Source organism: Callorhinchus milii, unplaced genomic scaffold, assembly GCF_018977255.1.
Source record: "Callorhinchus milii isolate IMCB2004 unplaced genomic scaffold, IMCB_Cmil_1.0 Scaffold4, whole genome shotgun sequence".
NCBI classification, from domain to species: Eukaryota; Metazoa; Chordata; class Chondrichthyes; order Chimaeriformes; family Callorhinchidae; genus Callorhinchus; species Callorhinchus milii.
In genome coordinates, this window is record NW_024704745.1 from 64,701,894 (window position 1) to 64,723,996 (window position 22,103).

General features: G+C 42.5%; 1 protein-coding gene across 1 annotated transcript in view; it reads right to left on the bottom strand.

Annotated features, from left to right (window-relative positions):
• Positions 1–1,931: 1,931 nt before the first annotated feature.
• The window catches only part of gucy1a2 (guanylate cyclase 1, soluble, alpha 2), a 68,940-nt gene continuing 48,768 nt past the window's right edge, over positions 1,932–22,103 (bottom strand). Inside the window, 5 exon segments of the mRNA XM_042334399.1 lie at positions 1,932–2,190; positions 5,733–5,887; positions 19,711–19,854; positions 21,359–21,606; positions 21,609–21,843. Coding sequence (XP_042190333.1) covers positions 1,983–2,190; positions 5,733–5,887; positions 19,711–19,854; positions 21,359–21,606; positions 21,609–21,843 — 990 coding nt within the window. The 3' untranslated portion in view covers positions 1,932–1,982.

A 22,103-nucleotide genomic window follows, 5' to 3' on the forward strand; every position in this document is an offset into this window, starting at 1 on the left:
GTCTTTACTCCATCAAAGTGGAGCCTGGCACCAACACTGACACTGAGATCCTGGAATATTGTAAAGCTTGTTATATTAATTCTTGCATTTGATTTAGCACCTTATCATGTCATTCAGATGTCTCAAAGCACTTCACAGACTGTACTGTAAAGTGAAAACGTGGCAGCCAATCGCATACAGCAACATCTCACAAAAAGTCATGGATTGACTGACAACATTTTTGTTAAGGGATTATTACCCCAGGAAAGCGATCCGCCAATCAACTAACAAACAGGTTCCTATTTACTACTAGGTAAACAGGTGTGCGCAGTAAGGAAACTTGCCTAAGGTTTCACGCTGCCCGGATCCTCTCATTTGGAGGCAAGTGCTCTAACCTCTACCCTGCAGGACTCCACACCCTCATTCACTCACTTCATCAGGTCAGGTAACAGCACAGCCCAGGAGATTTTAACCCTGCAGCCTTTAAAATCTCTATTGGACTTGGACTTAACTCCAAGGTAAGTTTTTGTTTGAGTGGGATTGAGGTCAGTCTCTATTATTAATTAGTACAAAGAATGGATGGAGCAGCTAGCAAGGAGTTCATTACACACATGGCTACAGTTTGAGTGTGTGCTCAGTAAACAGTCACACTCAGTGGTGGCAGCTAAGCATTACTGGGGATCAGCATTAAGAGAGATTGAAACTACAAAATCTGGATTCTTCTTAAGAGGCTGACATACCAGGGACAGTTGGCAATCCCACAGAAGACGATTGCATAAAATATAGGCATAAAAATGGCTATTATTAGCGACCAGCATATGATAAACCACGCAGTCACAGAATATAATTAAACCGAAAGGATGGAGCCCATTTTGCCAGGCAGTCACCAGGCAAATTCTGGAACCTGAACCCACAGGCACTGCCTTCCCCCACCTAGATTCCAATCCCACTGCCTTAAGCAAAAAAGTGATTTGTGTAATTTGTACGTGTTCCACAACTGTTTTTTGCAGGTTATAAACGTTTGAATTATATGTAGAACCGTAGAAGCAGCATAGAAAGTGCCCATTCTGCCCATTATGCCCGAGCTTGCCTCACTGAAAGAGCAATTTGTTTAATCCTGCCTTTTCTTCATTCCCTTTTATATTTCTCCTTTTCCGATATTTGTCTAAATTCCCTCCAACAAGCAAATAGAGACATTTTGGACTGAATATATCTTCAGTAGCTTGAACACTAATAATAACACAAAGAAAACGAATGGAGAAACAACAGTCTATGTATTTTGCTATCTTCTCAGTGGAAGCCACTGTTGAAACTCCAGTTCACTCTCATTCCTCTATCACTCCGTGGAAAAAAGATGGAAGTTTCAATGTTCTCTTGGGTAGAAAGTCCACCCTCGTGTACATCTATTCTATTTAGCATTTCAGAGTGTCCAGAACTTGGCAAATAGTTAAAGACTTTTTGAAGCCATTTCTAAGACTATGTGTCAGTCTGGCTCAGTGGCAGCACTCTTGCCTCTGAGTCAGAAGGTGGTGGGTTCAAGCCCCACGTTGGGACTTGGAATCACAAGGTCTAAGCTGACACTCCATTGCAGCAATGGGGGTGTGTTGCATTGTCGGAGGTCCTGATGGAATTTCTTCCTCTATGTGTTGGAAAGAGCTCATAAATCTTTCAGCACTGGACCCCTTTTCATGAGTACTCACGTTGAAACAGTGTTTGCTATGAATACAATTACGAATGGTTTTAAACATTTGGAAGAAGCCTGTTATATATCAACGTATTTAAAGCAGAACTTTGTCAGTTGAATTTTTTTCCGCTTATCCAAGGAGTGAAAGTGCTTTCCATGAAACATGTAACACATCTATCACAGTTCTCTTAATTGATGTTTCTAGATTTAACCTTCAGGCAAGTGCTGAGCCATTGAAGAAGTGTGTGTTTGAGGTCTTGCCCTCCTCTGGTTCTGCTTCTACCCTGAAGCTACTCTTTAGATCATTATACGGTATGTCTCATAAGCTCGTCTCCCGCAGGAACATAGTTCCAATACTGTAGGATTTTTTTCTTGTGCACGAAGGTGAACTTATCATCTTCGATGGATTCTGTCGAACATTGGCCTCCAGAAAGTAACATATTCCATGGATTTCCTTTGGGAAGTTCTCTGGAAGCTCACTTCTGGAGCGAGGCATGAATATAAAGCTCTCATCTCCCTTTAGTAACCTGCAGTTCAAACCAAACAGAGTGTAAAAGGGACATAGGCAACAGAAACAGTCAGTTTTTAATACATACATTGATCATGCAATGGACTAGTCTTGATAGGAACTTAGGAACATAGGAATTAGGAGAAGTAGGCATTCCGCAGTTCTTGCAAATAAATGTAACAATGTTCCATGAGGTCAGCCTGGAGCTGCAGCTTACAGACCAGAAGTTTTCTGGTTTAAATCCCAGTCCGTGCTGAGTGCTAGCTTCAGCTGGACTGCATTGCAAGGCTAGACTGGCCCCTGGCATCCCATGGAGAGGGAAGAGAAAACCAACCAGACATCCTGCTCCTTCTCCTGGTCCCTATTTAGCCCCCTCTACTGGTTGTGTGGTCATAAGGCAGCCAGGTAAGCAGAGGATGTTGACAGTATGAGGACTTAAATAGTTGTAACACGTTAAAAGAGGATCAAGTTTACTGTTATTACAAATGTGAACACTGGAAACTAACAAACAACAACTTGCATTTATATAAGACCCTTCAGGTCTCAGATGGAATAAGCTCTTGGTGGAATAACGTGTTGAAGAGCTTTACAGTGGTGGGGACGGATGCTGAGCAAAGGGAAGAGGAAAGGGGAGGAAACCTACCCAGGATCAGACCACATTTGAAACAGACAGGCCAATTAACGTTCTTCAGAACATGAGGCTGTTTTTCCTCTTTTAGGTGCCAATTGATTTGTTGCGGATTTCCAGCGTACCTGTTTTTTGTCTCAGGTTTAATGCTATTGACAAGCCTGTGTGACTTTGATCCTTTTCACCTAATTGAAATGCCAGCAGTTCACTGGGTACTTTAACAGAGCTGGATTGCGAGCTTTGCCACTTGGTGTTTCAATCCTATTTATATTGAAAGACGCGCCACATTTAATAATAATCATCCTTGAATTTGATATAGAGCCTTATCACGTCGTTGAGGCATCTCAAAGTGCTTCACAGGATATACCGTAAAGTGGAGTGACTGTGTATTTTGTGGGTGAAATACGGTGGCAGCTAGCTGGCACAGCAATATCCCACAAACAGCTATGGAGTGAGTGATCAATTTTACTTTGGGGGGTTTGTTGGCCAGGACACTGGGAGAGAGAAACTCGCTTCTCTTTCCAAATAGCACCATGGGACCGTCAACATTTTTAATTATTATTGAAATGATAATAATAATTTTTTTTCAAAAGATCATTCATTACTGCCGAGGCACAGCTGGTTTAAGTTTGTTTTGGTTTCCCACTAGAACCAGATGCGGAAGGAATTGCGTCAATCTCTCCCGTTGCGTCTTCCGTTGAAACCCCGCTGCACAGATGAAAAAGATCACCGCCTGAGGCACTACAGTAAATGATGTAGCTTGTCTCCCACGCTCTGGTGCATTGTGAACATTTTGGAAAAAAATCCTTGGCAGGAACAGTAGTCAATGAGTGTGCAGTGGACACTGATACTTTTAAATGCGGCACAATGAATCTAATGAAGATTATTTCCCTCAACAGCTGGTAAGAGCCACAATTAAATTGCACATTTCCTGTTTTAAAATGTTATCCCTATCAGACTTGACTTCACTTCAAACCACCTCAACTCACAGTTTACAGATGACTTGAGCTGAACATAAGGCATTTGAGATCATTCCTGGGATCAGTTGTTTAGATATATTCATGAGACCTTCATTTGATGATTTAAGCCAATGACATTACCGATTTTCTGTATTTCAAAGCCTGAAATCCCCAGTCTTAAAACTATATATAGCCTTATAATTTGTTTGTCAGCCTGGCTCAATTGGTAGCACTCTCAACTGAGTCAAAAGGTTGAGGGTTCAAGCCCTACTTCAGGATCTGGAACTCATATAATCTAAGCTGCCACTGCAACTAATTTGCAGTGAGAGGGAGTGTGCTGCATTGTTGGAGGTGCTGTACTTCAGATGAGACATTAAGCCAAGGTTGTGTCTGTCTGTTCAGGTTGATGTAAAAAAATCCCACTATACACAAAGAGAAGGGAGTTTCCTCTAGTGTCCTTGCCAAAAATTCCCCAATGCTGTGCACAAATTGGCCACCTCGTTCACCCACAAAACACAGTCACTACACTTTACAGTATATCCTGTAAAGTACTTTGAGATGCCTTCCCAATGTGAAAGGCAAAATACCAAATGTAAGGATTATTATAATTACAATTCAAAATTAAGTAGAATTTTGGATAATTTCTCAATTTGGAAATTTGGAAGTCAGTTTTCCCCAGTACCTTTGAAGACTTTTTAAAGGACTGCAGAAAATCAGCTTGCAAATTCCGACTGAATTTAAGAATTATCCCAAATGTCACAAGATTTTAATTGTTAAGACAATGGTCTTAGGCGAATACCATTAAATTTTTGTAGCTGCATTGTTTAATATTTATATGAATTTTGCAGCGTTAACATTTGCCTTCCTAAATGGCAATAATTAAAATCACCCATGATTAAAATCATCAGAACCTGTACAAATTGGGAGAGACAACAGTTTAGAAGCTACAGACTGACATACATGTCAAAATAATTAAATTAGCTGCCTTTTTCACAGCCTCAATGAAGTAGGCATTAGCAGAAAGCAATTAGCATTGTAATGCTTCATTGTTACTAATGTATCTGAACTACTCAAATTACATTAATAAGAGCAATTATCACATTTGTACAGTGTCGTCTGTGAAATGTTGATTGAAATCTGCAACTTTGTGTCCTTTTCTCTCTCCCTGGTTTGGAGAATGTAATTAGAATAACATTGAACAGCACACTTAAATGTGTGAAGTGGAGTGAATATGTGACAGACCTTTTATCATGTCGCCAGCATTTGATGGCATTCACTGCAAATAAGGCTGGTGGCCGCTCAGCAGTGCGACTGCATGCCCTGCAATGGAAAAATCTACCACATGCTGCACTTTGTGCTGGCTGCTGGGGAAATAAGAGAGCAAAAAACACCAGAAGACTTTTCATCTTGTGTCTGGTCAAGGACGTGAGGTACAATGTGATCCTCCTTGATTTTACTGCCTTTTTTTTGGTCAGCCGGATATCTGACACATGCAGAAACCCATCACCATGCTTAAGAGTATCCAAACCGAACTGAGAGTTCCATTCATCCCACCTACACATGGAAATTCCAGAGATATTTATTGGAGGGATGTATCCTAATTACCTAATTCTGGAGAGTATTAGGTGCAGATTGGCAAGAGCCAAGGCTTGGGGACTCCAGATTGTGCTTCGGGGAACTGCCGGAGTCTAACCAATGAAAGCACTATTTGGCAAGCTTTCCTGCTGCTTTAGCAGCTAAAACCATCCTACCCGTTAATGCTTTGGCTTGCAGGACTAATAGTGCAGGAGCTAAAAGCTTAGTGACCCTAGTGACTGGAGAGAGGAATTAAAATAGAGGGCTTATATGGAGGAAACACCAACTGATTGATAGACTGATTCTGAGCTGTAACATTTTATGATCCGACATCTAAGAGCCTGTTACAGTCTTCACTGTCTCGTTCACAGTGTGAGATGTGCCGTGCTTTGTACTTACTGGTACGTTGTGGGGCTGACATTGATATGTCGGGGTTGACTCCAAGACTCAAATTTGCTGGCCAGAGTGACATTGTTGCCAAATAAGCAGTAGCGAGGCATTTTTACACCAACAACCCCTGCCAGCACAGAGCCAGAATGGATCCCAATCCGCACCTTAAAATAGAAAGGACAACATTAGCATATTTCAGGATTTTGTTTTGCACTTTTCTCCCTCCTCTCCTCTGACGCTGACCCTTGCTAGGGCGTGATTCTCTGGATGCTGACAGTCCTTTGGTAATTCATCCAAAGTAGCCAGACTTGATGTGTAAACTGAGTTGGGGTCAGAAGACTATTTGACCAAATCACAACCGAGCCTAATTCTGTCAACCGATATCCACTGACACAAGCCCTGCAGCAGACGGTGTAGACTCATTGGGCCAAATGGACTCCTTAAATGATTCTTGAACACGAGTGAACATGTGGTGGATTAAGATAGCATTTACTAAAAGAAAACAGTGTTCAAACTTCCTTTGCAACAGTCCAGAGGCACGGGTTACAGGGGGAAAAACTGAACATTTCTCTACCATACATTAGGAGCAAAACTCAACTCAGTCCAGGCAAATGTCAGCTTAATTGAAGGACATGTAGAAAAATACCTTCAAACATTGTGCCCTGCTTTAAGTGGGCTATTGAGATACACAACCATCTGTAGCAGCACTAACAGATTTCTCATAAATGAGAAACGGAATCTTCTGCTACGTGATTTACATTTTATTTTTTTCAGATGAACGCACATAGCTACAAATTGAAATGAACCTTAAAGCGTCCCATAACCCATGTAGCTCAGTGGTTAGAGCAATCGCCTCGCAAACGAAAGTACCTGGGTTCGATTCACGGACTGGATGAAACATTGGGCAAGTTTCTTTACTCCACAAGCCTCTGTTTAACAAGCAGTAAGTAGGAACCCGGTTGTTAATCATTTTCTGGGGGTATAAATCCCTTCAAAAAAAATCAATAAATAAAAATAACAATTTGATCACTCAATCCACGACTGTTTGTGGGACACTACTGTGCGCAATTGGTTGCTAAGTTTCGCCCACAAAATATACAGTCAATTTAGTTTACAGTATATTCTGTGAAATGCTTTGAAACGTCTCGAAGACGTGATAAGTTATAATTGCATTTAAATCAGCGTGCCGTCCCCCACCCCACACTAACAGCCCCCCCACACTAATAGCCTCCCCCTCCCCACACTAACAGCACCCCCCCTCACCAACAGCTTCCCCACACACTAAACAGCCTCTCCCTCCCCCACTAACAGTCTGCCCCTCCCCACACTAACAGCCCCCCCACACTAACAGCCCCCCCACACTAACAGCTCTCCCCCTCCCCACACTATCAATAATCAAAAGCAAAGTCAAATTTGTTCAATGCATCATCAATCTGCATTAATATGCTTTGTTTTGAGAACTAACACTTGTTTTGTTAAGATACTCGGAGAACATGTGGATTTATACCTAACTAGAAAAGAAGTATAAAGATATGGGAAATCTGGTGTTCAGTAATACAGACAGAGACAGTAAACTACAGTCAGACACCTATAATTAACACATAGATGGATTACTTCTGCAATCATTTTCACGACAGGTACTCCTTCTTGAATACCATGCTAAGTTCACGTTTTTGAAATAATAATTGCTTTGGGTTCTGTCACTGTCATCCTGTTATCGGGATCAGTACACAATGGGGCCTTCTGAGTAATAACCGTGATTCAGACAGGAACATTTTGTTCACCATGTGGCTGGTTCCTTTAGAAGCCAATTGCTGACATTTTGTCACTGTCAATTACAGTTCCATTTGCTGCAGCTGGAAAGATTTATTTCCCCATTGACCACCCGTAATATTTTTCTTTTCATGTCTCACATCAACATCACTCACTTCTTCATTCCCTCCTTCACACAGATATAGGGCAGTGAGGAGTTAGATGGATCACCTTAGTAGCTGACTGACCAAGGTGTCCTGCACTTCAGCACTACTCTCTTCCTGCTGCCTTCTTGCCTGCTCTATTAGGATAAAGTGCTTCATTCATTAAAACTGATCCATTAATAGTCGTTGAAATTAAATTCTCGAATGAGAATAGAATTTGAATTCACAATACAACAATACAAATTTACATTGACATGGTGCCTTCACATCAGAAGGATGTCTCAAAGTACTTAACAGAACTGGCTGGGCACTCAAGCTAGGGGTGGCAGCGAGGGGTTTACGGAGGAGAATGATGACTGAAAGCACAATTAAAGAGGTAGGTCTTGAGATCAACCTTAAACAAAGTGAAGGAGGGAACGAGTTGGAAGAACTGTGGGACTGAACTCCCTGAAATATACAGTCAATTCACTTTACAGTATATTCTGTGAAGCACTTTCAGACGTCTCGAAGATGTGATAAGGCGCTATATCAAATGCAAAAAATATTATAACTCCAGAGAGTGGAATCGAAAGGTTGAAAGCCCACCCACTGGTGGTGCAGGGGATAGGGTGGGGGACATGGAGAAGGCTGGTTCCCACTGAGTGAAGGGAGCAGCCGGGGAAGTAGGATTTGACGAGGTTGCAGAGGTAGAGTGGGGGTGAAACTGTAGAGAAATTTAAATATGAGAATGAGGATCTTGAACTCAAGAATGTGAACACACCCATCGAATGCAAACCCTAAAACTCTCTCTGTTGGCTCCACAAAGTTTCCGAATAAACTCTCTTTGATTCACAGACAACTCTGAGATTCAGATGGTTTTAAAATTAGAATTTTAATCTTATAGGAAAGAGGAGTCAAATATCCAGCATCACAATTCTAACTTACCATTCAACAAAAAGAACAAAGGTCCTCCAAAAGTCTCAGCCGCTGGATTATAAATGAAGCCTGATCGCCTAACAACAGCAAGATTACATTTGTATAGCGCCTTTCACGTCGGGAGGACGTTCCAAGGCGCTGGACAGTGAACAGCATTTCAGACCCGAGCTGGGGTCGGGGGGGTAAGGGCGGGGAGGGCAAGGGGGTGGCCGATGGCATGGTCGAAGAGGAGGGTCTTGAAGTGGGACTTGAAGGAGGCTAAGGAGGAGGTGAGGCGGAGTGACTGGGGGATGGAATTCCAGATTTTGGGTGCAGAGTGGCTGAAGCCTCTCATGCCAATGGTGGGGCGGGTGGGTCAAGGGACGTGGAGCAGGCCAGAGCCGACTGAGTGGAGGGAAAGGACGGGTTGGTAGGGGGTTAGGAGGTCGCAGATGTAGGGTGGGGTGAGGCCATGGAAGGCTTTGTAGGTGAGGATGAGGATCATGAACTGGATCCTCTGAAGGAAATGGAGCCAGTGGAGTTGGGCAAGAGTGGGGGAGATGGGGCCACGGAGTTTGGTGCGGGGGAGGACACGGGCTGCAGAGTTCTGGATTATCTGCAGCCTGTGGAGGGAGGAGTTGGGAAGACCGACAAGCAGGCCGTTTGCATAGTTGAGCCAGGAAACCAGCAAACATTGGGGTTTTATTTTTACTATTACTTTACACAGAGAGTCGTGGTCAATATGTGGAATAGACTACCTAGGGAGGCAGTGCAGGCAGATTATTTTAGCAACAGCAACTATTTTTATAGAGCCTCAAGCACTTTGAGACATCAAGCAAAAGGCACTATAGACAGATAAATTGTATTGTAATGCAAACATCAGCAAGTAAAAGTCTCAAAACACTTCACACACGGCTGACTAAGCACCCGAGCTGGAGGAGAGGAGTTGCTGAGGAGAGGAGGGTGGGTGGGGGGAAAGGTGACTAAAAATGTTACTGCGCGAAGTTGGCATGTACATTGAGGGATAAGCAAACCAATGGCAGGCAGCGTTACGGAGGTTGTGGAGGGGGTGATGCAACACAAGCAGCTTGTGGAAGGCTTGACGAGGAACTCTCTCCCCCAAAAGGCTGTGGATGCTGGATCCGTTCAAATTTTCAAGACAGAAGTGGGTAGATAATAATAATAATCCTTGCGTTTCATATAGTGCCTTACCATGTCTTCAAGACATTTCAAATCATTTCACAAAATATACTGGAATGTGTAGAGGCTGTATTTGTAGGCGAAATGCGGCAGCCAATTGTTAGTTAAGGGTATCAAGGGATATGGGGTAAAGGTGAGTATTTGGTGTTGAGGTACAGATCAGACATAATCTAATAGAATGGCGGAACAGGCTTGAGGGGCTGAATGGTCTTCTCCTGACCCTATGGTGGAGCAAGCAGCGTCACTTGGTGGTGGTTGGAGACGTTTTGTCAAACAAAAATTTCCAACAAGAGACAAACTTGGTGCTGAAGGTTACTTTGGTATTGCAACAATTACGCTAATATGAGCAAGAAAAGCTAAGATGAAAGAGATCTATATCTGATTACCTAATGCCTAGTTGGCTTGGTGAACATTCGCTGCTTTGCAGAGGAAATATTTTCTCGCACAGCTGCTAAATTCTCTGCCTCATTTATCTCGCTCAAGGTACAATAATAAAGATTAATGAATGCCTTATGAGGTTTGGGGAGAGTGGGCAACAAAGGTAATTCTGCTGTTTATTGCAATGCAGCACTGTTCTAATTGTCAAGTCGTGCACTCCTGAGCAACCAAACCTGCATGATCTTAATTTGCAGTTCAATATGATCAAATTTCCATCGTTCTTAATAAGCCACTGTTCATCATGTTCTGTACGAGCACCAACACCACACCCAATTATTTGGAGACTATATTCACACTCAGACCTCTGAAATTTCACTCAGGCTTAGCCTCAATTCCATTGTCTTAAACTGTAAGATTGTTCGGAGTTTTAGAAAAGTCTTAAACTCAGTTTTAAGGCAACTTTTGCAGACTCCTCTGTGATGTAACTCCAACCTCAACATTTCTGCAAGCCCTCTATTCATCTAGCAAATACAGTTCCTTGGCTACATCTCAACTGGACCAGAACACTGCAAATAACACAATGGAGTCCAATTTGCAGTACTTTTAAGGAATTGTATTAAATTCCAGTTAACCTGAGGGATATCCACCCACTCTGGAAGCCAATGGTGTCAGAATGGAGTTCCCATGTGACAGCTGGCGTACTTCCTGCTACTAGAAAGAGTTACCGTTTGTGTGACTTGGATTCCATTAAGAAATAGCGCAAATTAAATTCCATTAAACTATTGGAAATGTGTTAGGGGCAGAGAAGCAGCATCATAACTTGTGACAGAATACACCATCAGTATTAAAGTACATCTTAATCAATAATAGGTTACCATTGTATGAAATGTTATTTATTTCACTCTGAGACACTTCACCTAACTGAAGAAATTAAATCTGGCTTATAAATCTCCGTCCCTCTCACTCCCTGTTGGTGTACGTTTCCAGCAATAACGTAGTTGGAGAATTTATGATTCTATAAAACTGTTGCACAGTGATTGAAGTACTGCCACATCGGTTTGTACCCTTGTGAATAATACACAATACTCAAATGATCAGAGACGCTGTGTGGCAGAACAGTCACCAATAGAATGTGTGAAACTGAACTGTTCACAGAAACCCTCAAAGAAAGAAAATACATAAAAGACATTGGATTCCTCGTGGCCTAATAGTGCTACTGACAGAGAGTCACAATGGATAAACACAGTACAAAGTGACAATGCACTAAATAACTCATGGACAACCAAATCAGCACAGACCAGGGATCAAACATTGCCATCTACATGCCTGAACAGAAAAACAGCCAGAGCATTGCTTCAATCTGTCTCCAAGATCCCCACTAGTGGAATTTTAACATCTGTTTTCCACTATGCTTTATAAAAGGAAGAACACTTTGAAAGAGCACACACGCCTCAAATAATAACAATAATTTAGAGCCTTTCACATTGGGAGAATTGCTTAAAATTATTTACAAATGTAAGCTCAATCAGAAAGTTAGATCTTCAAACAGTTGTGAAAGCAGAGATGGAAGAGACGAGGCAGAGATGTAACTCCAACTTCAACATTTCTGCAAACCCTCTTTTCATCTATCAAATATAGAGTTCCTTGACTACATCTCAACTAGACCAGAACACTGCAAATAAAACAATGGAGTCCAATTGAGTCTCTCAAATAAATTCTGTTACTAGTTTCATTATAAACTTGTGCAGTGTTGTGAGACATTATCTGTGTGAAGGGTGCTACATAAATGCAAGTTGCTATTGTCGCTGTTGTGTACTCATACATTACTGCCATAGTAGCATCAGCATTTTGATCTGTTAGATGAAATATCATAAAAAGTCACCAATTTTAATTTACCATTTAACGATACTAAAAACACAAAAAATACCTTGTTAAAACCTGCCTGTAGTGGTTCGTTATACCATAAATAAATAATAACCATTGCATTATTTGCGTTACTATGGATGTTGGAAGGATGTCCCAAAGTGCTTCACAGGATTTACATAAAGCACATTAACTGTGTGTTTTGTAGCTGAACGAGGCAGCTAATGTTCCACAAACCGCTCTGAAGTGAATAACCAATTTTATCATTGCATTGAACACATTAAAGTAAACCACAGCTTCATATTGACAAGCTCCAAATGTGTAGTGCATTATTACATCTTATTTAGATTAATTACCCACAGGGTCTGGATGAAGTGAACAGAAATAGCATTATACATGTGCTAATGAAGCCTAAATGTGATGGATGACAAGTTGAGCAGCGAATTGTGATGCTTGGAGCATTCTAATGAAGTATAAATCAATGATGATATTTGTTTGCTTCCTCCAATGTGTTGGAGGGCAGCAGACAGGGAGCATGCTAGTGCAACAAAGTAAACAAAAGGGAGGAAGTCCTTTCTACTGAATAGTGATTAGGTGAGAATGGCAATAAAGTGGAGTTGATACATTCGTGGCTTGAAACATTAACAACAACAACAACAAGATTACATTTGTATAGCGCCTTTCACGTCGGGAGGACGTGCCAAGGCGCTGGACAGTGTACAGCATTTCAGACCCGAGCTGGGGTCAGGGGGAAGAAGGGAGGGGAGGGGAAGGGGGGTGATCAATGGCCTGGTCGAAGAGGAGGGTTTTGAAGCGGGACTTGAAGGAGGTTAAGGAGTGGGCGAGGCGGAGTGATTGGGGGATGGAGTTCCAGAGTTTGGGGGCAGAGTGAATGAAGGCTCTCCCACCAATAGTGGGACGGGTGGGTCGGGGGACGTGGAGCAGACCAGAGCCGGCTGAGCGGAGGGAGTGGGCGGGTTGGTAGGGGGTTAGGACGTTGCAGAGGTAGGGTGGGACGAGACCATTGAGGGCTTTGTAGGTGAGGACCAGGATTTTGAACTGGATCCTCTGAAGGATAGGGAGCCAATGGAGTCGGGCGAGATTGGAGGAGATGGGGTCACGGAGACTGTTTTTTTAGCACCAAATACAATACATAATACAGTACAAAATTACATTTCTATAGCACCTGGGAGGACGTCCCAAGGCACTGAACGGTCAGGGGTTTGGACCTGAGTGAGGGGGGGTGTGGAGGGGTTCAATGCGGGATCAGGATCAGGGAGGGCGGAGGGCAGGGAGGGAAGGAGGGTGGCCGAAGGCACGGTCGAAGTAGGCTGTTAAGTCAATTGTGCATATGCCATTGCTACTCTTTTTGGTTGCTTTATTCTTTAACCTCATTTTTCATTTCTTTTCCAGAACAGCACATGCAGATACGCCAAGAAAACAGAGTAGATTTTAGGACTGCAAAGAGCAATTTTGGGGCAAAGACCAAGACGGGGATAAACAAGTTACGAACAGGTTCCCCAGGAAAGGTGATTGGAAACCAGAATGTTGGATTCACTTAAGAAACAGTTTGATGCCCTGATCGTACAACAGTAGCATTGGTAATTCCTGAAGGCTGAAATCAAATAGGCTGAAGGGTCTACATTTAGCCTGTGCACAATTTCTTACAGTGACGTTGTATAATCCTTTTTAAATGATAAGCCTTTTGATGTACGTATGTGCTCATATGGCAACAAATTACAATGCATACAAGAGAAAAAGAAACAGAAATTTTGAAGCAAAGTCTCTATCTCATCCATGCCACAAGTAACAGTTCTCTTTTTGACTGCATGACTGAAAGCAAATAAGTCAAGCTTTCCATTAAGTTTCAGCTATTTTGCTCATGACTCACAGCCATTTCTCCTATTAGCAGATAAATGGAAATCTTGAGAGTTATTCTCAAAGGATTGCCATCTATTATAGTGGAATACATGTCCAGATTTTGAGCTCATAGCTCAAAATCACGGCTAAAAGACCAACAACAACAACTTGCATTTATATAGCACCCCTCACGCAGAGTAGCATCACAGAGCACTCGATAGTGACCAAGCACTATGCCGACCCAGGGGGAGGGGGGAGGTGACCGTAGGCACAGTCAAATAGGAAGGTCTTCAGGCGCAACCTGAAGATGGGAAAGGAGGGGACAAGGCAGAGGAATAGAGTGAGAGTGTTCCAGAGTTTAGTCAAGTTTGGAGAGTATCATTTTATCAGAGGTGTTGTCCTTCGGTTGAGATGTTAAACTGGGGTCCCATCTGCCTGATCAAGTGGGCATTAGAGATGCCATTGCCCTATTTGAAAAGAGAAGGGAGTTTCTCCCGATGTTCTGGCCAATAATCCCTCAAATAAAATTGGTGATTCACAACGTGGCTGTTGGTGGGATATTGCTGTGCGCCAAACTGGTTGCTGCATTCACCAAGACACACAGTCACTCCATTTTACAGTAAATCCTGTGAAGCACTTTGAGTCATCACAACAATGTGATAACACACATCCAACCAATATTATATTTATTTTCAATTTACACAAGTATAATTTAGTACAACCTTGTGGCATCAGCAACCTTTAAATATAACAAGACCTAACGTCATTCCTGTAGCTTATTGGTTAGAGCACTCGCCTCGCAAGCGAGAGAACCCTGGTTCAATTCCCAGGCAGGGTGAAACCTTAGGCAAGTTTTCTTACTCCATACTCCTTGGTTTACCTAGCAGTAACTAGGAACCTGGTTATTAGTCGATTGGCAGATCACTTTTCAAAGGTAATAATCCTTTCAAAAAAATAATACTAATAAGTTGGGACACACCTGTGTGCAATTGACTGCCACATTTCGCCCACAAAATGCAGTCAATTCACTTTACGGTAAATTCTGTGAAGCGCTTTGAGACCTCTCAACGATGTGATAAAGCTCTATATCAAATCCAAGGATTATGATTAGTACTAGTGGGAGGTAGAATCTGCATTATTCCCATGAAAAATCCATAAACATTTTGAATCATATCATAAATCTTATTAACAGAACGAAAGGTGAATGCAAACCAATTCAAAAGTCATCTGATGTTTAACCTTTGCTATTCTCAGCAGGGGTGTCTAATGAAACAAAGAAGGGCATAGACAGGTTAGTATAATAATAATTATTGTAATCCTTGCACTTGATATAATGCCCTAACACGTCATTGAAAGATTTCAAAGCGCTTCAAGAATATATTGCAAAGTGGATTAACTGTGTAGTTATGAGCGAAACATAGCAGCCAATTATGCACTGCAGTGTCCCACAAACAATTGTGGATTGAGTGACCACATTTTGCTTTAATTCTCCTATTGAGGTTCTGTCATCCCTGCCACTCTGCACAAACAATATTCTCAAAGGGCTCTGTGGGCCTGGTATGCAAGAGGACACAAGCCGCAGAGTTTGGGTAGTCTGCAGCTTGTGGTGGGAAATGTTAGGAAGCCCAGTAAGTAGAGAATTGGCGTAGTCTAGTCTGGTCGTGGTGAAAGCATGGATAAGGGTCTCGGTGGCCCGGGTGACAGAGGCAGCAATGTTGCAAAGGTCAGAGTATGGATGTGGAGTTTAAAGGACAGCTGAGAGTTGAACAGACCCAAAGGTTCTGAACAGGATCCATGAGATGGAATGTGGATTGAGGCTGTGAGCCACTGCACCCCAAACTCTGAAACACTTTTCCTCTAGCCCTCCACCTTACTTCTTCATTTTCAGGTCGTGCTTGAAGACCTGCCTATTGACCGTACCTAATTGGTCACCTCCCCTTCTCCCCGGCTCGGTCGTGCTCCGCCACTGTCAAGCGCTCTGGAACGATACACTGCATGAGGGGTGCTATATAAATGCAAGTTACTTTTATTGCTGTCAGTGCCTGAGGAGAGAAGGTGCTTATGGGAGTCAAGCAGGAAAGCCTCTGTCTTATCAACATTCAACTGGAGAAGTTAGCGCTCATTCAAGGCGACTGATTGGCAATCGGTCAGAACAGTAGTGGTCCTGGAATCGAGGGTGGAGGTGGAGAGATAGAGTTAGTTGTCATCCATGTGGAAGTTAATCCTATGCCTGCGGGTGACATCGGCGAGCAGGAGCATGTAGATATTCAAGAGGAGAGGACTTAGGATAGAGCCCTGAGGAAAGCTGAACATGACAGTGTGGGAGCAGGAGGAGAAGCTGTTGGTAGATACAAAGTGGAGATGTTGGAATAGGGAAGAATGAAACTAGACAAGGACAGAACCATAAAGATGAAGCTGTGAAGAAAAGAGGGAGAGGGTGGAGAAGGACAGAACAGTCGAAGGCAACAGTGTTGAAGGCAACAGAGAGGTCAAGAAAGATGAGGATTCAGAGAAAGCCCTAGTCATAGATGGAGAGAATAGTGACTTAGACCATGTTAGTCTTGGTTTAATATATTGTATGAAGAACAGCATCTACAAGGTAATGGAAAATGTTCAGTGTAGATTCCCTAGAATACTGCCAAGAATGAATGGTTTATTAGAGCTTTTGTTTTACTGCTGATGAGAAGGATGAGGGGTGAACTGATGATAGACCTTCAAGATTGTGAAGGGATATAACAACAACAAGATTACATTTGTACAGTGTACAGCATTTCAGACCTGAGCTGGGATCAGGGGGGAGAAGGGAGGGGAAGGGGGGGGGTGACCAATGGCCTGGTTGAAGGAGAAATTTGAGGCGGGACTTGAAGGAGGCTAAGGAGGGGGCGAGGCCGAGTGATTGGCGGGTGGAATTCCAGAGGTTGGGGGCAGAGTGGTTGAAGGCTCTCCCGCCAATGGTGGGGCGAGTGGGTCGGGGGACGTGGAGCAGGCCGGAGCCGGCTGAGCCGAGGGAGCGGGCAGGTTGTTAGGGGGATTAGGAGGTCACAGAGGTAGGGTGGGGCGAGGCCATTGAGGGCTTTGTGGGTGAGGACCAGGATTTTGAACTGGATCCTCTGAAGGATAGGGAGCCAATGGAGTCGGGCGAGAATGGGGGAGATGGGGTCACGGAGTTTGGTGCGGGAGAGGACACGGGCTGCAGTGTTCTGGATTATCTGCAGTCTGTGGAGGGAGGAGTTGGGAAGGCTGACAAGCAGGGCGTTTGCATGGTCGAGCCTGGAGATGACGAAGGCATGAACAACAGAATAATTAGTAATAGAATATTGCCACTGGTTGGTGAATCAGTCACAATAATGCACAAATTTAAGATAATCACAAAATCACCTACAAATACACAGTCACTACATTTTACAAGGGAAGCACTTTGAGATGTTTTGACAATGTTTGTGAGACACTGTTATGTACAGGATACAGTTACAATTTACAGTATATCCTGTGATGTGCTTTCAAACAACACCCTGATGTGAAAGGCACTCTGCCAAATATCTGGATGATTATTATTATCATTTCAGAATTGTTTTTATAAAATTAATCAAAGGGGAAGAGGGAAAAGATTTCTTTATGCAACGGGTGGTGAGAATATGAAATTCGCTGTCACAAACTGCAGTTGAAGCAAGAGTCAATACATTATTTTAAAAGGGAATTGGGTACTGTAAATGTTTGAAGAGAAGGATATGCGATGCAAGCAAGAGCATGGGATTAAAGTGGCTCATGTAGAGAAAAATAGCAATGTGGATTTGATGAGCCAAACTGCCTGTTTCTGTGCTGAATAATTCTATGAGACAGCACTTTCCCAGTCTTGAACCTTCAACCTTCTGACCCAGAGGCAAAAGTACTACCAATTGAGCCAAACTGAATCCTCACATGTTTATCTTTCCTAGATTTGTTTACCTGTGTCAATTTTATGATGCAAGGGAGATAAATGTGAAACAATTTCAGTGACATTCCTCCTCCCATTCCCTATTATTTTCCCAAATAATTGAATTTTACACATGAATAAAAGAGAATTGAAAGCTCTCCTAAATTTTCCCCCAGGTATGTCCTTTCGTCCATATAAATAGAGAAAGCAGCTGTTGTGTGACTACAGCTTCTGTTTACAGTGCATTTTAAACATAAATTTATGAAATTCCCCAGTTAAATTTGAGAGCAGAGGTAAATCCAGGTGCATTTATAAAGTGTGGAGTCTGTATTTATTTTGGTGAAGAAAGTTAGTGATGAGAATAGAATGCTTTCATTGCTCTTTGTACCCAGCGTTAGCATCAATACCTCCAGTCAGAAACAGTGTAAAGCTTTCTGTAAAGGTTAACTCTTTAGAAGAACCCTCCCCAGCCCCCCAAAGACATCACTGGGATCCAGTTACAGAATTTCTTAAAAGGGTTTCATTTGATAACCAGAAGAATGCTTTGACAACCGTGAGGAACTCCAATCCAGGTCGGAAGCAGAGTTGTCGCGGGTCAATAGGAATTCCAATAGGAAGGTTGTGGGTTCCCCTCCTCCATCTCTGTTGAGACTTGAGCTCATGGACTAAGCTTCCAATTCACTAAAGAAATGCTGCAGATCAGATCCCAATCTATTTCCTTTTCCAACATAAGCCATTCTGACTGTGTTGGCTCACACAGGAGAAATGATCATTTGGTGAATATTAATTATTGTATTAATAACAACAGTAATAAATATTATTATAATAATCCTTGCATTTGATACAGCACCTTATCGCATCATTGAGATGTGTCAAAGCACTTCACAGGATATACTGTAAAGTGAATTGACTGTATGTTTTGCGGATGAAATGCAGCAGCAATTGCGCACAGCAGTGTCCCTCAAACAGTCGTGGATTGAGTCACTAAACTATATATTTTTTGAAGGGATTATACCCTGGAAATCGATCCACCAATCCACTAACAACCGCCCAGGAATCGAACCCGGGTCCTCTCACTTGCGAAGTGAGTGCTCTAACCAATACACTACAGGACTCCACTGTGGAGTATTATTGTCTTTGCATTTGGCATCTCACCTTTTACATCGGGAGGATATCTCAAAGTGCTTCACAGGATTTACTGTGAAGTATAGGAAGAATGTATTTGTGAGCGAATGTGGCAGCTCTAATTTGTGCACAGCGATGTCCCACAAACAGCCGCAAAAGTGATTAACCAGTTTTATCTGAGGGATTGTTGGCCAGGGCACCGTGAGAAATGCCCTTCTCTTTTATAGTGCCACAGGATCTTTAACATCCACTTGAACAGGCAGACGAGACCTTGGTTTAACATCTTTGAAGGTCTGATCAAAATGCAGCTTGTGCCCAAGTGGTCAATACCACTTCCAGCAGGGGAGAGCAAAGATGCGAGGAAGCAACAGTGTGATAGTTAACATTCACACATTGGATTGTGTAAAAGATAAACAACCATAACACAGGTCATAATTCATTTAGTTAAAAATCTAGAGTACCATTTTCAAAAAAAATATTCAAGCAAAACTAAGCCAAAAGGAAACTTCACTTGTATGCATATTCCCTTGCATAATATGCTTGTTTACATTGCCAGAAAAATTCTATTTCCCCCAAAATTTTGAAACATAACTTTTCCATCTATAGCAGAATCACAACCATTGTAATAAAAGATAACAGATAGTACACACACACACAGCTCCAGGCACAGAGAGAACCATTGTTTCTACCTTGCTGTAATTACAGAGCAATTGGTGATGTAAGCTTGCAATTTGTATTAGGCACTAAATTATACTGCTAGAAAGTGATTACAGATGAAAAGAGATAGTTAATTCCAAAGAGGCTGGAAATTCTTCATGTCTCCAGTCCCATTACTCACCTTAATGGGTTTTCCATCAGGTGTCAGTACCTCCTCTGAGAGTTCCATCATTTTCAGTGCCATCAGGGCTATGAGCTTAGCATGGTTGCTGCTCTTTTTATGTAACCCTCCAGCCACACAATATGCATCGCCTATTGTTTCTACCTGCAGAAATTCAGATAAGAAATTACAAAGATATTTAATTTTAAGCACCTGGGAAACAGTTTTGCATTGTACAGTTATCATCCATCAGACCCCACTTTACATATACCCGAGGCAGGCAAGGCAATGCAAACAACAGCTATAGCATGTAAACTGCAAGCCAAGACGTTTGACAAATAACCACCTGTAAAATTGTTATTCTGAATAAGGCCACGACATAAGAACATTGTGCATCAAATACGATTATTTATTTTCCAAATTATCATCCCACATTTAGATCATCATTGATGTTTAGGTTCCATTAGGTGATTCAAATGGATGTAAAGGGACCTACCAACACTATTTTAAAGAAATGTGAAATCTTTCTTCTAGTTAACATGGCTTCTGTTCTCTTTCCCATCCAAATTTACTTGCAAATTTTCTTCAACAACAACAACAAAATTACATTTATAGAGCGCCTTTCATGTCGGGAGGACGTCCCAAAGCGCTGAACAGTCAGGTGTCGGGGCACGAGCATGGGGGAGGGGTGGGGTAGGGGTGAGGGAAGGCAGAGAGGTGGGAGGGAGACCAAAGGCACGGTCGAAGAGAAGGGTCTTGAGACCGGCCTTGAAGGATACGAGGGAAAAAGCGAGGCATAGGGACTGTGGGATGGAGTTCCAGAGTGTGTGGGGGGGGGGGGGCGTGCTGAACTCCCCTCTCCTTCCTCCCTAGTTGGGCATCTGTTTCCGCCACTGTTAAGTGCTCCGAGACACTGCCCCGAGTGAAGGACGCTATATAAATGTAAGTTGTTGTTGTTGTTGGATGCCTTATCTCATTGTGTGAAGGAAATTGCTGCTACAGGTTAGCTGCTGTGTTTGCCTACATAGCATTCACTTTAATTTCTTATCAAATATATTTTGTAAAGCTCCTTCGGACATTTCACGTGAAAGGTTCTGTATGAAGGCAAGTTACACTTATGTTAATGAAACTTAAACATTAAAGTTACATCACAACAACATTTAAAGGCTCTGTTGAAATAATAATAAATATGTTTTGGACATGTCACAGTAGAATAGAAAGAATGAAACCCAGCCAAGTCCCAGTAAGAAGGGTGATTGAAAGCATTGTAGAATCTGTCAACTGTATCTTTATTCATTTACTGTTCTAAAGATGGTGATTTGATACTGGAGTGCAGTTAAGCCAGTAGCTCTACCTCAGTACATCACACCCCAGTGGTTACTTTGTGTAGATTGATAACATCATTCATGTGTGAGATGAGACAGGGTGTCCGGAGGGATATCAGAGCTAACCCCAATCCTCAGCGTGCCTACACTTCTCATTGGCGGTCAGTTTATTGCTTTATTCTCATAATAAATATTAATAAAACTTCAGATATTTTTATCCACTATATTATTGCTTACGACTATTTTTTTTCTTTAAACAGCCTTGCATTTTTGCTGTACCCAAATGCAGTCAGTGGTCCCTATATTAACATAGCAAAGGAAGTCCTTGTGCACCTCCTGATTACCTTGTATATGTCCAGGATTCCGCACTGGTAGTCAAACCTGGTGTAGAGTTCATTCAGCATGCTGATCACTTGCATTGGGGTGCACTGAGCACAAATGGCCGTGAAGCCAACAATGTCGGAGAAAAGCATAGTAACGTCATCAAACTTCTTCGCCTGCACTGGTTCCCCCTGCCACAATTCCTGGGCAACATTACCCGGGAAGATTGAATACAGTAAGTCCACAGTCTTCTTCTTCTCCTCCTCCAAGCCTGATGTGTATTTTCAAGGGTCGCTTTCAGCTTGTCCATGCATTTCTTTAGACCGTCCTGGGCCTTAGCCTGCTCGCCCACTAAAATAACATCACGCGTAGCATCATGGATGGGTATATCCGAGAGATAGAGACCTCGTCCCAGTAACTCCTCCAGTTTGTCCACACACGGGGAGCCCAGGAAAAGAATAGAGTTTGACTCAGGTACATGAATCATTTGCCCCTTGATCTCCATCACCTAGAAACAAAGGAATAAGATTTTAATAAATGACGATATCCTGAAAGTATTGACTCCCACATGTTCTACAATCACAAATCAATTAAAACAACAGTAGGACACAAATAAGGAGATTTTACCAAAGACAGAGGCCACTCGGCCCATTGTGTCACAGACACACCAGCTCTACAGTGGAAGTCTACAGTGTACATTCAAACGTTAGGCAAGTTTCCTTACTCCACACACCTCTGTTTACCTAGCAGTAAGTAGGAACCCGGTTG